General features: G+C 38.3%; 3 protein-coding genes and 1 long non-coding RNA gene across 7 annotated transcripts; 3 read left to right on the top strand and 1 right to left on the bottom strand.

The window, feature by feature from the left end:
• Positions 1-112: 112 nt before the first annotated feature.
• Positions 113-7086, bottom strand: LOC120012763 (acetyl-coenzyme A carboxylase carboxyl transferase subunit alpha, chloroplastic). Of its 3 annotated transcripts, none has more exons than XM_038864242.1 (12): positions 6822-7086; positions 6070-6470; positions 5906-5980; positions 4946-5053; positions 4673-4833; positions 4416-4530; positions 4179-4333; positions 3176-3227; positions 2954-3022; positions 2128-2205; positions 861-2040; positions 113-554 (listed from the first exon to the last, which is right to left on the bottom strand). In XM_038864242.1, the coding sequence occupies exons 2-11, from the start codon at positions 6394-6396 to the stop codon at positions 868-870; spliced, it is 2313 nt and encodes a 770-aa protein (XP_038720170.1). In that variant the 5' UTR covers positions 6397-6470; positions 6822-7086; the 3' UTR covers positions 113-554; positions 861-867. The 3 variants fall into 3 exon arrangements, with proteins under 3 accessions (XP_038720170.1, XP_038720171.1, XP_038720169.1); XM_038864243.1 differs by having other exon boundaries at positions 113-540; positions 6868-7086; XM_038864241.1 differs by having other exon boundaries at positions 6868-7085.
• On the top strand, positions 2212-2916 carry LOC120012765. Its single transcript, XR_005471278.1, has 2 exons — positions 2212-2563; positions 2602-2916. It is a non-coding gene; the product is annotated as an uncharacterized LOC120012765 (long non-coding RNA).
• A 171-nt stretch (positions 7087-7257) lies between the features above and the next one.
• LOC120013308 (OVARIAN TUMOR DOMAIN-containing deubiquitinating enzyme 3) lies at positions 7258-10753 on the top strand. The gene is made up of 8 exons (XM_038865073.1): positions 7258-7381; positions 7534-7687; positions 7973-8060; positions 8792-8855; positions 9258-9363; positions 9500-9554; positions 10117-10170; positions 10260-10753. Exons 1-8 carry the CDS (start codon positions 7351-7353, stop codon positions 10401-10403), a joined length of 696 nt encoding a protein of 231 aa, XP_038721001.1. The 5' UTR covers positions 7258-7350; the 3' UTR covers positions 10404-10753.
• Positions 10754-11174: 421 nt separating this feature from the next.
• LOC120013307 (ataxin-3 homolog) lies at positions 11175-13872 on the top strand. Of its 2 annotated transcripts, none has more exons than XM_038865072.1 (2): positions 11175-11510; positions 12940-13872. In XM_038865072.1, the coding sequence occupies exons 1-2, from the start codon at positions 11259-11261 to the stop codon at positions 13657-13659; spliced, it is 972 nt and encodes a 323-aa protein (XP_038721000.1). In that variant the 5' UTR covers positions 11175-11258; the 3' UTR covers positions 13660-13872. The 2 variants fall into 2 exon arrangements, with proteins under 2 accessions (XP_038721000.1, XP_038720999.1); XM_038865071.1 differs by having other exon boundaries at positions 11180-11510; positions 12931-13872.
• Positions 13873-14651: the final 779 nt, after the last annotated feature.

Raw genomic sequence — 14651 nt, 5'->3', positions numbered from 1 at the left:
GTTTAGAAGATTTGTAAGTATCTTACCCCAATCGTTCCTTGCAAGGGAACAAAGATATGGAATTATTGAATTCCAACCCCAGACCAGAACAGAAGAGAATGCAAAATCACCCTCAATAAGCCAAAAAATGATTATCAATAAGATTCATTTAGTCAGCTGTCACACAAAACTTGAAACTGGATTATTCAACAAGGGCGGAGTGATGTTCCTGATACCTGGAAGCATTGCTATTAGCCTCCAACACACCATCTATACATAGTTTTATCTAGAAAAGGGAATAGAAATGAGAAACTGATAAGAACTAAAAATGTCTAGTCCAAAAGGGAAGAGTTGCAGCTGTAACTTAAATTATAGAAAAGGAATAACTAAAGCAGAAACTGTCTCGACTCTCATGTTCCTCTCGAAGCAAAGCCTTGTGCACTGCCATGAAAGGAGAATGTATAACCGGAGAACCTAAAGGCGGCAGCATGTTCTGTCAGGGAGTCACCTCAACTACATCGAAACACCAAGCATTTATCGTCTTCCCTGGAAATCCACTCCCTAAAAGTGAAGTGCTGCACAAAATCAGAGATACATGACTGACTTTTGCAGCAAACGGGAGAAAAACATAAAATTCAACAGAAGTTATGAAGTACCCTAATCATTTTCACATTACATGATCGACCCTATTTGCAAAATAACTCACGGAACTATTTTAAGGTTTCAGTTATGGTAATTATTTGAAGTTTTCGATAATATTGTCATGACAGGAATGCTACACCACGCACTTTAGCTTGGCCCAGTATCATATACTTTTAATATAGCAGTAGGGGGAAGAGCAAAACCAAAGTCAAAGTCTTATATGAGTGAAAAGTACTTACTCAAACCTTAGCTGCAATTTGCACCCAAATTAACCTCCACTCTTGGTTCATCATGCTTAGAGTTGTCTTCCATTGGATTTTTTGCTTTTAAGCTTCCATCTAATCCTCCAGAAGATTTTAAGGCTTCAGAAATCTCTGCTTCCAGCTCTTCATGCTTCTCCTTTAATTCTGAGGAACTCAAAGCTTCTGAAAGCCTCTGCTTAATCTGTTGCTCCAGGGCCTCAATCTTTCTTCTTGACTCAGTATTTGGGGTCTTTCCTGCCTTCGCTATCTCCAACTTCAGCACTCCAATCATGTTTTTCAGATCTGATGAGTTGACCACGTCTTCAATTTTCTTGTTAACTTCTTCATTCAAGTTTTCTAGCCGAGCTTTAAATTCTGGGAATGTAGTCCTTTCACTGAATTCTCTTGCCTTTTCTACAACTTCTATCTCCAGCCCCATGGACTTAAGGATATTAACCGCTTCCAGCTCTATCTCCTTTTTCATCTTCAAAATAGTATCCTTCGAACCTTGGTCTAAATCATCAAATTTCGAAACCCCACATCTTTGGACTTCAGCTGTCAGTGCTTCCATCTTCTCCTTAATATCAGGGCGATCCATGACTTCTTTGAATTTGTTATTGATTTCCTGCTTCAATGTCGCAGCCTTCTTTTTGTTCTCGGAAAGGCCTTTTGTTTTAGAGAGCTCATTCAACATGTCAAGCTTATACTTCAGGCTTGAATAATTAGGAGCCGATGAAAGGCCTTGATTAAACTCGGCCTTAAGCTTCTCAATCGTGTCCATCAGACCAGGATGCATAAGTTGGTCTTGTGAATTTGCTTTTGAAAATTCTTGGCGCAATTTCTCAATCCTATCCTTCACGCCCATGGCTTTAGCTGCCTCGGAAAATTCGAGATCAATCTCTTTCTTTAGTTTCTCAATCATCTCATTCAAAGCTAACTCAGAAGGCCCGGTAGAAGACTCCTTCGCTTTCAAAATTTGCTGCCTCAGTTTCTCAATATCATCCTTCAAATTCAACTCTGAAGTCTTGGCTTGAATAGGCCCTTCTTTCCTTTTCATGTTGAATTTTCTTTTAGGATCTATTGGGGTTCCTTCTTGGAACCCTCCAATTTTCCTAAACTTGAGCATGCGATGCCTCAGTATCTCTTCTGGGTTTTTCTCCATGAGCGCCTCGAGCTCCTGTAAAATGCAAATACAGATGTATTTTCGTTCTATTAGTAAGGTAGAATATACTGAATTATTGAAGAACTACAGACTGCCACTCACATCCATGGATTCATTAATCGCAGCTTTTATCTGCTGCGAGGTCCAAGATGGATCTGCATGTGCACCACCAAGCGGCTCCTGTTACAGAGTAGAAATTCCCATGAGATTTATGGATATAAAAAATTCTGAAAAAAAAAAGTAACAATTTGCTGTTGCCACTATCCATTGAAAGTGATGAGATATAAGTAATAGGGGGAAAAATGAATGAAATTCTGGTCATATACTCATATACTATGCACCAGAAAGGAAAGTACAGTAAAATATTATCCAGCATTGGCCTGATGGTAAGGTTGTGTCACCGCAACTGAGAGGTTATGGGTTCAAGGCTTACATCTTGCCCTTTCTCAACTCACCTCTACCGCAAAAACCTTGTGCATAGGAGTTTTTTAGAACATTTTTTATTAATCGTAAAATTTCCAATCTCTCTATAGGATTGGTGGACAGTTTGGCTTTAGCTTAGAAATAACAGAAAAGGAGGATCCAAGATGAGGATACCACAAAATTTTATTTACATGGATACATGTCACAGACCACAATTGTTTGGGGTTACAGTTTCAATGAAGCTGATGGTTGTAAGACTTCCAATAGTAGTAAGAATTTTCTTAGAAGGGCACAAAAAATGGTCATGGTGTCTAAATTAAAATATTGTAAATACGGAAAAGTACTGCTGTCACACCCATCTTTGCCTATGGCTATTTGGTGATGATGTGTGTCATGACTCATGGTTTCTCAATGGTAAAAGAAAATGAAAAGAAAAAAGAAAGAAAGAAAATTTAAAAAAAAAAAAAACACATGGGGAAGCTAAGAGAGTGAAGATGAGTTTTACAGGGATGATCCCATCAGCAATTTGCAGCTTGCACAGTTCTGTAGCAGTGATTTTCAGCTTCTCGGCTGCCTGCATTGAATTTTTTTAAGGTAATAATCAAATAATTATGCAAAAAATGGCGTAAGACAGGTCCATGAACTGAAGAGGTACATGTAAACAAAAACACTTGAACACTTGAAGACGATCTAATTGGTTAACTGAAACTGATAGGGTGACACAAACCTTCGGAGAGGCTTTCGCAGTCTTCCACAATATTGCTGCACAAGCTTCTGGACTATACCATATCAAGAAAGAAATCAGAAGGAAACTAATCAGCACACATCATGGCAGCTAAATGATTCACCAAAAAAGAGAGTAATGAAGTACTATAACAATTTTTCATATAACAGGAGAACTAAAACAGTTAGCAATGAAAAGAATATGGTTAAAACATAAGGAAGATAAAATCGGTAAGACACTGAGTTTGAGATCATAAGGTTCAAGATATACTCTCATTCCTAAATCTGACATATCATGAATGCCGTGGTAAAACCAAGTATGAAAATGCCCTTCACGTGCTTGTTTCCAGCATATGACAATAAATTACAATGGTAGGTAAAAAAAGAAAAAGGGTAAACACCTCTTGTGCACAAGGCTCTAAGCAGGGGAGGTGGAGTAAGGCTGCGAGGGAGAGGCAAGAAGTACACAGCCTTGCCCCCGCACAGAAGAGACACTGACATGTTCTCGAACCAATGAATAAAGATTGGATGAAGGTTTCAAACCTTTTTCTAGTCATTAGATGTGCTAATATAACACACTCTTGACAAGAAACACCCCATGCTTGACAATATCAACTAACATGAGAATGTGAGAATGCATCATCAAGAGAAATGAATTCTCCTTTGAAAGTTGTCAGGTTGAAAAGGATAGATAATGTATTCTGGCAAAGACTATATGGCCATTATTACAGACTAAGAATGTTGAGAGTTGGCTCTTGGGTTTTTGGGTCGTGATGGAAATGAGATTCTATGTGTCTGTTTCCCTAATTTATGGAGTAACTACCACACTCTCCTTGAATCAAAGGAAATTTTGCGTTGTGAAATACTTATTTAATTTACTTTTTCCCTCTAGATATTATACGCCAAGATAATTATGAATCCACTAAAAAAATTTGAAAAATCTAACCACTGTCTTATATAAGTTTCAAAAAGCTGGAGCAAAAGCAATCCAAGAGAATTGAAATCACCTGGCAACATAGAAGACAGCATTTTCAAGCATTAACAATTTATTAGCACAGCCGATGGCCAGGGCGCCACCAGAACCACCTTCCCCGATAACAATAGAAACAATTGGTACCTTCAGACCAAACATGGTCCTCAAATTGTGAGCAATGGCTTCACCCTGCATGTAAGTAAATCAAATTAACTAGGTGAGCCAGGACCAATCAGAAAGTGGAAGGTCCAAAGTGTTATAGTCCACATACTTGACCTAGTTCCTCGGATTTAAGGTCTGCAAATGCCCCAGGTGTGTCAATGAAAGTAACTATAGGAAACCCATGGTGATCTGCATAGTACATCATGCGCAGAGCCTTCCGGTAACTGGTCAATTGTTAAAAAGGATCAGTACAGGGTAGGGCCACTTGAACAGAATTCCCTATTTTATTCAGAACTAATGGAATTTTTCGTAAGTTAAATATAGTGTCATAACAAAACAGTTACAAATGTTTTTCATTGGACATACCCATGGGGAGTAGGCATACCAAAGTTACGCTGAATGTTCTCCTTCGTGTTTCTACCCTTTTGGTGACCTATGAACATCATTCTTCTATCACCTATGGTTCCTAAACCAGTAACAATAGCAGGATCATCATACCCTGCACGATCTCCATGAAGCTCCACAAACTGGCCATATTGAAATGCATATGAACATAAATTAGATAATATCTTTCATATCTGACGCCCCAAAAGTAAAAGATTCATGTCAACTGAATGTGAATGAGATGAATCATCATACCTTGTCCGTAATGTTAAATACGTGGTCAAGAAAAGTGGGTCTGTTAGGGTGCCGTGCAATATTCACACGTTGAATTGGGGTCAAATGTGTATATAAGTCCTTCAGGGCCTGAAATCAATGAAGGTTTATTAATACAACAGACAAAGAGCTCCATACACATTATTTTACTGATCGATGAGCACAACAAAAATTGGCATTGTTCAATGTAGAGTATCTCAACTTCCTTTCAGAATTCTGTAATTATATCACATGCTTGGAGGATACAGGAAACCAAAGTATGAAAAAGCACATACATACAAAAAGAACGGGAATGAAATGAAGCATGGTACCAACAGAAAGTTGGGTTCCCGTGGCGACATTTCTGCTGAAAAACCATTTCAATAGTGTTGGCAATGGAAATTATGAGGCATGACCATGGAACAAATAAATGGGGAAAAAGTTGTGCAATTATTCGATTTTACCTAAGCATTTGAACTTTATTTCTCTAGAGAAGAAGACAAGCAAAAATAGAAAATGTAAGCAATTCGTATTTAAGTTAATATGAGCATTTGTTGCTCCTAAATCTTATAAATATTACCATCTCTGACTGAAGGCAAAAAAAAAACTAAAGGATTTTTTCTATAATTAAATTAAATATTAGAATATGCAAGAAAATACTTTATTGAACTGAATATTCAAACCCGTAAGAAATTTTGATTTTGAGTTCCAACTATCCTAGTTCAAAATTATTCAAGGAAAAACCAGTTAGTACCTGCAAACTTTTGCACTATTGCTGTTTTCTCAACCGAAATAACATGCTACCAACATATAAGCTTCACTTAAATCTTCTCTCCTAAGTTTCTAACTTTCTATAATCACACTTCTGTAGAAATTCTAAAATGTAGTAACTAATGTTCCTAATTCCATTTCCTATCCATCAATTCAAAGTCAAGAAATGCAGTGTACTTATTTATTTCCAACCTGATGGTATTTATTCTCGAGTGAAATGATCTGATCACTAAAATCCAGGCCAGTTTCATTGGCCATCTTCCTCACCTGCAGTCAAACAAAGTCAGCAGTTACATTGACACCATCAAATACACTCTGTCAACAGCAGAAGCAACAAAAGTAAAAAATTGAGCTACATCGATTATCTTCTTCTCAAGCTGGACAAGCGGTTTCTCAAAATCCAAAGTAACTGGCTTAGGCTTCTCCTTCAAAGGCTTAAAATGTGAGAGATGAGCAAGAATCCCGCCTTCCACATTTGGATCCGGATCTTCAGGCCATGGATACTCGTGCTTCTTCACCTTCCTAAGTGCTGCAGTGACACCAAAGTTCCTTCTCCTTGTGTACAACTGTACCCTTCCTTGGGATTTCAAAGGGATGCCACTGACTCCATTACTGGAGCTCCGAAGAAGATCGGAAGCTGAAGTTCCAGTGAAAGAAACTGGAGAATGTGATATTGAAGCCATTCTCCAAATCTGAAGCTTGATACTCCAATCTCCCAATCAACCAACCAAACGGATTCCAAAATTCAAACCAAATTCTACAAAAAAAAAAAAAAAAAAAAATTGCTTAGGTTAGAGCAGTTTCTAGTGTTTAGCCAAAAAAGTATGCTCCCTTTGGTTGATGAGAAACACATAATAATTGGACAATTAACTCTTTGTATTCCTTCTTTACATAAAAACTTCAATAAATAAACTCCTACCAGAACAACCACTCAACTCAATTAAACCGCGATTGCAAAGGAAAAACAAACTAAGCATAAAATTAAAAAGCGTAATGTAAACAGTGGTCATCTTCCTATATTTTCTCGGCAACCAAACAGTGGTATACATAAATATACACAAAGAAACTTGCAATTAACAACTGATATAGCTCGCGAAAGAAAACTAACCGAAAATTTCTCTTAAATCAAACAAGAGTCGAAGAGTTCAATTTACCAGGGAGTGATTTCAGAATTTGAGATCTCTTGCTACCGGAATGGGACAAAGAGAGGATCTAAGGAGGAGAAGGTTATAGGGAAAGAGAGCAGAGGAGATTATTAAGAAGCAATGAGGGAGAAACAAACAGCATCGTGGAGATCGTCAAGCAAAGGGCTTGTTTGGTTTTTTCTCTTGTAGGCCTGTGGGTTTGTCGATATTTCTTATGCGGGAGAGACACAGAGAGAGCTACGATTTGGGTTAGGCCGTTAAATATAGCTCGTGGGCTCGGTGGCTTCGATGATCATTACTCTAGGGCTCAATTTCGTGTCTTCTGCTTCGTATTTGGGCCAATTGGGCCGTTTTATAAATTACCCAATCAAAACAAGAACGACGTCGTTTTCTCATTTTTTTTCATCGTATTTTTCTCAGGGACGACGTCGTTAATGTTTGCCTTGCCTCATCTACCGCATTTTGCTCTGTTGCTACGTTTCCCTCGCTGTGATGGCCGCGGTGGAGGAGAAGCTTTTTAATGGTAGAACTCTATCTCTTTATACTCCTACTGTTTTATTTCTTGTGATTTTCGGGTTCGAGTTTTCGTTTTCAGAGACTGATTTTATTAATTTTAGTTGAATTTGATCAATTTTACTTTTCCGAATTCTGGATTTGTTTGTCGTAAATATGCAGAGAGAATTCTTGAGGAGCTGAAACATGGGATTGCGAAGTTCGAGCTTGTTTCTTCGCCAATTTCGTCGATTTCAAGCTGTAGTTCTCATTCACGTCCCGTGACATTTCTCGGAGAGAATAGCAATCGCTTCTTTGCAAGAATTGAACCGTCTCTGTGAGAGCTTATTTGTGTTGTTAATATGGCATATTTTTTTGTTTGTGATGCATTCATAAAACTCTAAACCCATGAATCCTAACATCCGATTAACATTTGGTTCTATCACTAATTTTTATTGCTATAATTTCAGGCATTCCTTTCAACTTCCGTCGTTCTGAATTATCTGCATTCAGTTGTTTCATCTGCATTATTTTCCTGAATTTTATTGGTGATTCTACTTGTATTTTAGAGTTCACGATGGTTCTATATTTATGCTTCTATACCTACTTTCTTTCTCGTTAGAGGTAAGGGATTGCCGGCAATGAAAAAGGTTGAGCGCTATTCTGTTCAAAAAGTTACTGGGGATGGACGCTGCCTATTCCGTGCCCTGGTATTATCTTGCACCATTTTTCTTATGGCTTCTTGTTCTTGTTCATGCACTTTTTTTTGCAGAGTTTCCAAAGCTAATGTTTATTTGCTTCTATCTAAAACTGATATCAATGCACATTATTAAGGTGTGAATTGCCTGGGTGTTGGGAACCTGCATCTGTTTCTGTTGACCCCTGTAAAGCAAAGAAACCAAAGAACCTGGTTTGTTTGTAGACTTAGCAATCTCTGATTATCCAAACTTAAATACCTTGAAAGGTAATAGTTGACACTGATGATCCATGGGAGAGGGACAAATGAACACTAATATGGCAAAAAATATACTAAAATGCAACATCGGCTTCCGTCATTAATATCATCTTGCCTGTTTGCATGCAATGCCCTCACCTTTGAACCTGACAAAACTCGTCAATATTAGTCTTTGTTGACGAATAGTCTATGGCCAAGGTGAATGTTTGCTGCAAACTTTACACTATGATTATGAGATCAACGAGTGTGTTTTTTGGGGCACTCTGAAGTATTGCTTATCTGTATAACTTTATGAATTGACATCCTCATGGTATTTCTGAGTCTGAAATGCCTTTTCCAGAAGTTCATTGCTTATAAAATGTGCACGTGCATGTGTATATCTTTTTAGTCTTGAATTTGGTCTATTTAGAAATAAATTTCCTAAAATGAAGAAGGAGTGGGGACATATTTTGTTGCTTTTAAACTGAAGTATGGTTTTGAAATCAGGTGAAAGGAATGGCTCTCAACAAGGGTATCTCTCTTAGCTCAAAGGGAGAGAGAGAAGACGCGGGTATGTAGGATATGGCACTGTTTGTACTTGTGCATTCGAAGCATACATAACTTGTTCTAGAAAAAGCCTTTTTCGTAATAGATTTTCCATTTTGCTCTATTCATCAAATTGTTAGCTTAATTTGGGAATGCTCTTTTGTCTGGAAAAATAAGATCCAGTTGTTCTTTTGCTTGTGGTTGGACCTCATTTAGTAGTATCTGGACTTTTGCAAAAAATGCCAATGTCCTATTGTCCTCTTGTGCATGGTGATAATTGTGTTGTAATGGAACTCTTGGTATGTGTTGACGACTTTGAATTCTTAGTGTATTAAAATGGTACAAATGTGTTCCTCTATGTGGCAACTAATATGATTATTTGTGGCTGTGGGAATGACTTTGCATTCACTGGCTAATGAAAATGCAGATGAACTACGAATGGCAGTGAAAGAAGTGATATGTGACAATGGTAAAGAACGGCAGCAGTATGAAGAAGCGTTGATTGCAATTACAGTTGATGAGCCTTTAAAACGGTAGGTAACGTCAGTTTGGTTTGAACATTGGTTCTTAAAGTTCTATATGCTCTTTTTTTATATATATTGTTATCATGCTTTACTTAATTTTATAATGGGAATCTACCAGACATTTTTTGTAAATTGCTTTCTACAGTTACTGTCAACGTATTCAACGGTCCGATTTCTGGGGAGGAGAGTCAGAGTTACTGGTTAGTCGTTTCCTATTGCTTTATAGTTCGCTTTTCAGTCTCTTGCTTGTAATCCATTGGTCATGATGTGCTTCATTTTCTTGGTGATTGGATTAGCCATTGCAAAGTGGGTTCTTATAATTTGAGCTGCTACTGAATGCACATTCCTGACAGAGTTTCTTTAAAAGCATAAAAACTATAATAATACGGTCGACGTGTCACAACGGTCTGGCCCCCAACGTTAAGGTATTGTGTATTTATTTCAGGAAATGTTACCGTCCCCCCGCTGAACCCATGATCTCGTGGATGTGAGGAAGTGAGTACCCAAATACCAACTAGTCCGCGAGGTCATGGGTTCTAGTGTGGGAGGCGTAAACATTTCCTGAAATAAATGCACAACACATTCACATTGGAAGCCGGTCCATACATCGACTGTCGTGGCACCCACACATCGACCGTATTTCGGCCCTACACATACCTATAAAAAATAATACTAATTTTTTTCCTTGTGCAATTGAGTGGCAACTTCTATACAAAAATAATGCAGCATTACTCACTGATAAGAACGAATATATTGCGGCAGGTTTTGTCAAGATTGTGTCATCAGCCAATCGTTGTTTACATACCTGAGCATGAGGTTTGGTTTCCATCAGTTTTTGATGTCAACCAATATTGATTCTAATGGTATATTATATACATGTTAATATACATTCATTGCATTTGCAGCATACAAGGCAAGGATGGGGCGCTGGTTTCATCCCCATAGCAGAGTATGGGTCTGAATTCTGCCAGGGCTCAAGAAAGGGAAAGCCCCCAAAAGTTGTGAGGCTCCTCTACAGTTGCAAGAACCACTACGATCTGCTTCTGTGAGAGCAAGAATGCAACTCAAACATGGAAATAAGAAGATCGAACGGCAGTGGTTGACCAGAAAAGTGATGACAATGATGCCATGTTGTTTGCATTGGTGGCTAGATGTACTCTACTTACTCAAATACACCATGAATTTGGTGAAGATAATTATTGAAATTCTCCCTGAACCACTAACCCTGATAGACTAATTGTTATAGATGGTAAAGTTTTCTTTTTGGCTTACAACTATAGATGTTTTAACTTTCTCCCACTACTCGATGATAGCTTAATGGTGAATCTTTGGGCCAAACTGTATAGATTTAGAATGTTCTAAGTTCGATTTTCATCGGAGGAATACTCTTGTGGTTGCACGTTGTGTTTTTGTTCAACTTACTCTTAGGTGGAAAACTTGTGTGGGGGCTTGAAAGATTGAGCTATATCGGATGTCGTCAGTTGGATGAGAGACTGAGTTTAAGCTCATATAAGATGTTTGAAGGGCTCATATTGGATATTGTCATGTGAAAAAATTTTGTGTATAAGTCTGTCAGATGTTTAAATGATAAACGTGACAAACTTGTATGGGGTCGAGAGTTCTAAGATTAAAAAAAGAAAAACTTTCACAAAAATAATTTATATTTTCTCAAAGAAGAAACTTACGCCAAAATAAAGTGTAGTCAAATAGAGAAGGCTTACACGTGGCATGCAGTTGATTCCTGGAAGTTATTCTCCTCTTCCACCAAAACCGAAAATAGTTTCCAACTTCACAAACAAACACACGTAGAAAGAACTTATTATCAAATATATATATATTTTTGTAGGGTTGAGTTTCGTTCTGTTCTGTTTGATTGATCTAATTTGAGAATTTCTTCGGCCAGAATGGAAGGAGCGAGCAATGGAGGGATGTTGTACCACGAGGTACAGGAGTCGAAGCTGTGCGCTGTGCATTGCGTCAACACGGTGTTGCAGGGCCCTTTCTTCTCGGAGTTCGATTTGGCGGCGCTTGCCTACGATCTTGATCGGAAAGAGCGCCAGATGATGCTCGAAGGCGGAGGTGTCGTTTCCTCCGCCGGAGATTTCAACTCCCAGGAGTCCCACAATGTCTCCTTGGACGGCGATTTCAGTATACAGGTTCTCCTTTCTCTTTCTTTACTAAATATTTTCCACTTTAGTATTCTTATGCTCCTCTTTGTGATTGGTTTGAGCTTTATTCGTTTGCCTTGCTTGCCAATGATTAGATGAATGGAAAGGAAGGGATTAGTAAATGAATTTTGTGCTCTTTTCGGCTTGGAAATTAGGTTTTTAGTATTGTTGGCGAAAAATCTAGCCGCCCACATTGAATAGTTTGGGTATTAGGGAAGAATTGTTATTGTGGGATTCAGTTTTGGAGTTGTTTGATACCCTGTTTTAGTTCTTCCATGGAATGATACTACGGATAATGTTATGGAGCGCTATCTTTTGTGCCCACATCATGATGCTTTTAAACCTAAATCACCATGGCAATTAACAAACCCAATGGAAATAACAAATCCACCATGAAAATCGTAATAAGGCATCTGCATGAACCTACTATCAATATCATTAAAGGTTTACCACGACAAGAACCACAGCAGCATGACAGTATCTTGCCTCTACAAGATATGAAAATAAGCTTCGAATGATATATTGGACAGATCTCACTCTTGATACGAGAGTGCAAACTGTCCTAAGAATAGGTAGAAACAGCTTTTTAATTCTAGGCAAAGAAGATCGACATCCCTCGTCTTCAATATTGACCAAGAAAATGCTAGTTGAAAACTTGTTGTGAAGGAAGTCCACCCATGCGCATAGTCTCTTCCTGATTTCAACTCTCTCTTTTAGAGTTATATGTTTGCTTGGCCATTGAAGGCACATGAGAGAGTGGGCAAAACCAATATCCGTGGCCCCTATCCTACTTATCTCATGAGGCTTGGCTAGTATGATTATAGTGGTAAACCTCATAATCTCCATTAATCCCCATGGGATAGCGTCATTGATCAATAAATCCCTCACTCCAGAACTACAGTACCTACCAATCCCTCAAAGTTCTTGCTTATCCTCTAACAACTTCATTGTCATCACGTTTGATGGATTGTGTTATTCTGACAAGTTTAGCCTTTTTCCAATGGAACTTATAAAAACCCATTCCATATTATCTAATTTGAGAATGCCACAACTATTTTTCTATTTCCTCACACTCCAGGGTCTAGAATTATCGTTGTTGTGGCCCGAATTCCTATGTCAAACAGCTTTCTTAATATTCCTTTAGTTTCTTAGTTATTGTTCAACAATGTCCAACTAGAATGAAGTTAAGGTTGACAACAGAGCATCATCTGGTTTGATTTTTCATATACTTGTGCAAGTTACAGTCAGCATCGGGGAAGGAAATACAAATGTCGATTCACATGTTGTTGGGCAAATAATTTGAATATTTCCCTTTGCCGGTTGTATATGTGCTCAGTTATTGCTTTACATTTGATTCTTACGTGGTAACATACTCAATACTTAATTGTCATGAACATTTTGCGTGCAGGTTTTACAGAAGGCTTTAGAGGTGTGGGATTTGCAAGTTATTCCTCTGGACTGTCCTGTTGCTGAGCCTGCCCAGATTGACCCCGAGCTGGAAAATGCATTCATCTGTCATTTACACGATCATTGGTTTTGTATCAGAAAAGTCAATGGAGAGTGGTATAATTTTGACAGTTTGTATGTTGCTCCTCAGAATCTTTCGAGGTTTTACCTCTCAGCATACCTTGATTCTTTGAAAGGTGATGGCTGGAGTATTTTCCTGGTGAGAGGAAATTTCCCAAAGGAGTTTCCAATCTTATCCTCTGAAGCTTCTAATGGTTATGGACAGTGGCTTTCTCCTGGAGATGCGGAGAGAATTACTAAATCCTCCAACTCAATACAGGCTTCCCAAGCAACAAATCAGCTGGCTCGAGAATCTTCCAATCCATATTCTATAGAGGATGCAGAAATGCTTTCAGAAATGGAAGACGAGGACTTGAAAGCAGCAATAGCTGCTAGTCTGATGGATTCTTCCTCAACAATGGCCAGTACCGAATCTAACACGACACAAAATGAAGATCAGAATGCCAAAGAAATGGATTCTTCCTCAGTAATAGCCAGTGATGAATCTAACACAATGCAAAATGATCAGAATGGCAAAGAAGTGGATTCTTCCTCAACAATAGCCAGTGATGAATCTAACACAACGCAAAATGATCAGAATGCCAAAAAAGATACTGCTCGATCCCAATAGTGTTTTTTTTTTCTCTTTTTTTCTTTGAAATACTGGCCAAAGAACGATGACTATGTGAGATTGATGTTCAAATACTTGAGGAGCATGGCAATATGCGGTCCATATGTTTCTTAGACTCTGGTAAAGTCTAAAATGTTGCTGTAATTTACTTTGTGGGGGGAACAATCCTCAATTATTCTTATGGTGGTCAAGGACTTCCTCCTTTTTGTGTTCTGTTTTTCCTTTACTTCTTTTTGGTGGAAAATGTCTAGTTTCTTTTGTTCAGAGGGCTGCTTTTCAGCCACTCCTTGAGATGTTTTAGAAATCGAGGAATGTCACTAGATTGGTGGTATGTGGTTGCAGTCTGGAGTGGTATGGGTTAATAACAACATTCCCACCAAATAAGGTCATACAGGTCAATTCCTTTTCTTTTTTTTTTCTTTTTGTTTTGGGTTTTTGCTTACAATTTCTATCATAGTCATGGTATGAAAGGCCATGGGTACCTCTGCCATCATAGGATCTTGCAAAAACAGGGAACTGTATTCACGAGCATCTACCCTTGCTAGATATGCATTACGGACATAGAAATCGTCAAAAGAAACCACTTGGAGATGTCAAGTTGGTTATCTCTTCGGAAGTTGGTTATCTCTTTGGAAGTGGGTTTGCACGTGCCTACCCTATCCCAAATTTGTTTTTAATGTACTGTCCAAACCCGAATTTGTTCTTAGCATACTATCCAAAGAGTACGCCTGCTGAACTAACCCCAATTTGTTCTTAGCAGGGCTGTCCAAAAAGAGTGCCTGCTGAATTGTTCTCAAGAAACAAAAACTATGGAATGACAATATTGACCTCTTTATCTCCAATCTGTTTTCCAAGCCTTTTCAGCTTCGCATAAGGCAAACACCAATGAAAAGGCAACCAGTCTCAAGGGACGACGCAGTCATCACTGTTGAAGTCTTCCCATGGAAGCGAAACTTTAGTCTGTCTACCTAAATACTCCATTTTTTTTTTAA

The sequence above is a fragment of the Tripterygium wilfordii genome, chromosome 13 (assembly GCF_013401445.1).
Source record: "Tripterygium wilfordii isolate XIE 37 chromosome 13, ASM1340144v1, whole genome shotgun sequence".
NCBI classification, from domain to species: Eukaryota; Viridiplantae; Streptophyta; class Magnoliopsida; order Celastrales; family Celastraceae; genus Tripterygium; species Tripterygium wilfordii.
The sequence above is the reverse complement of the archived record's forward strand: the minus strand, read 5'-3'. Positions and strand labels throughout refer to the sequence as shown.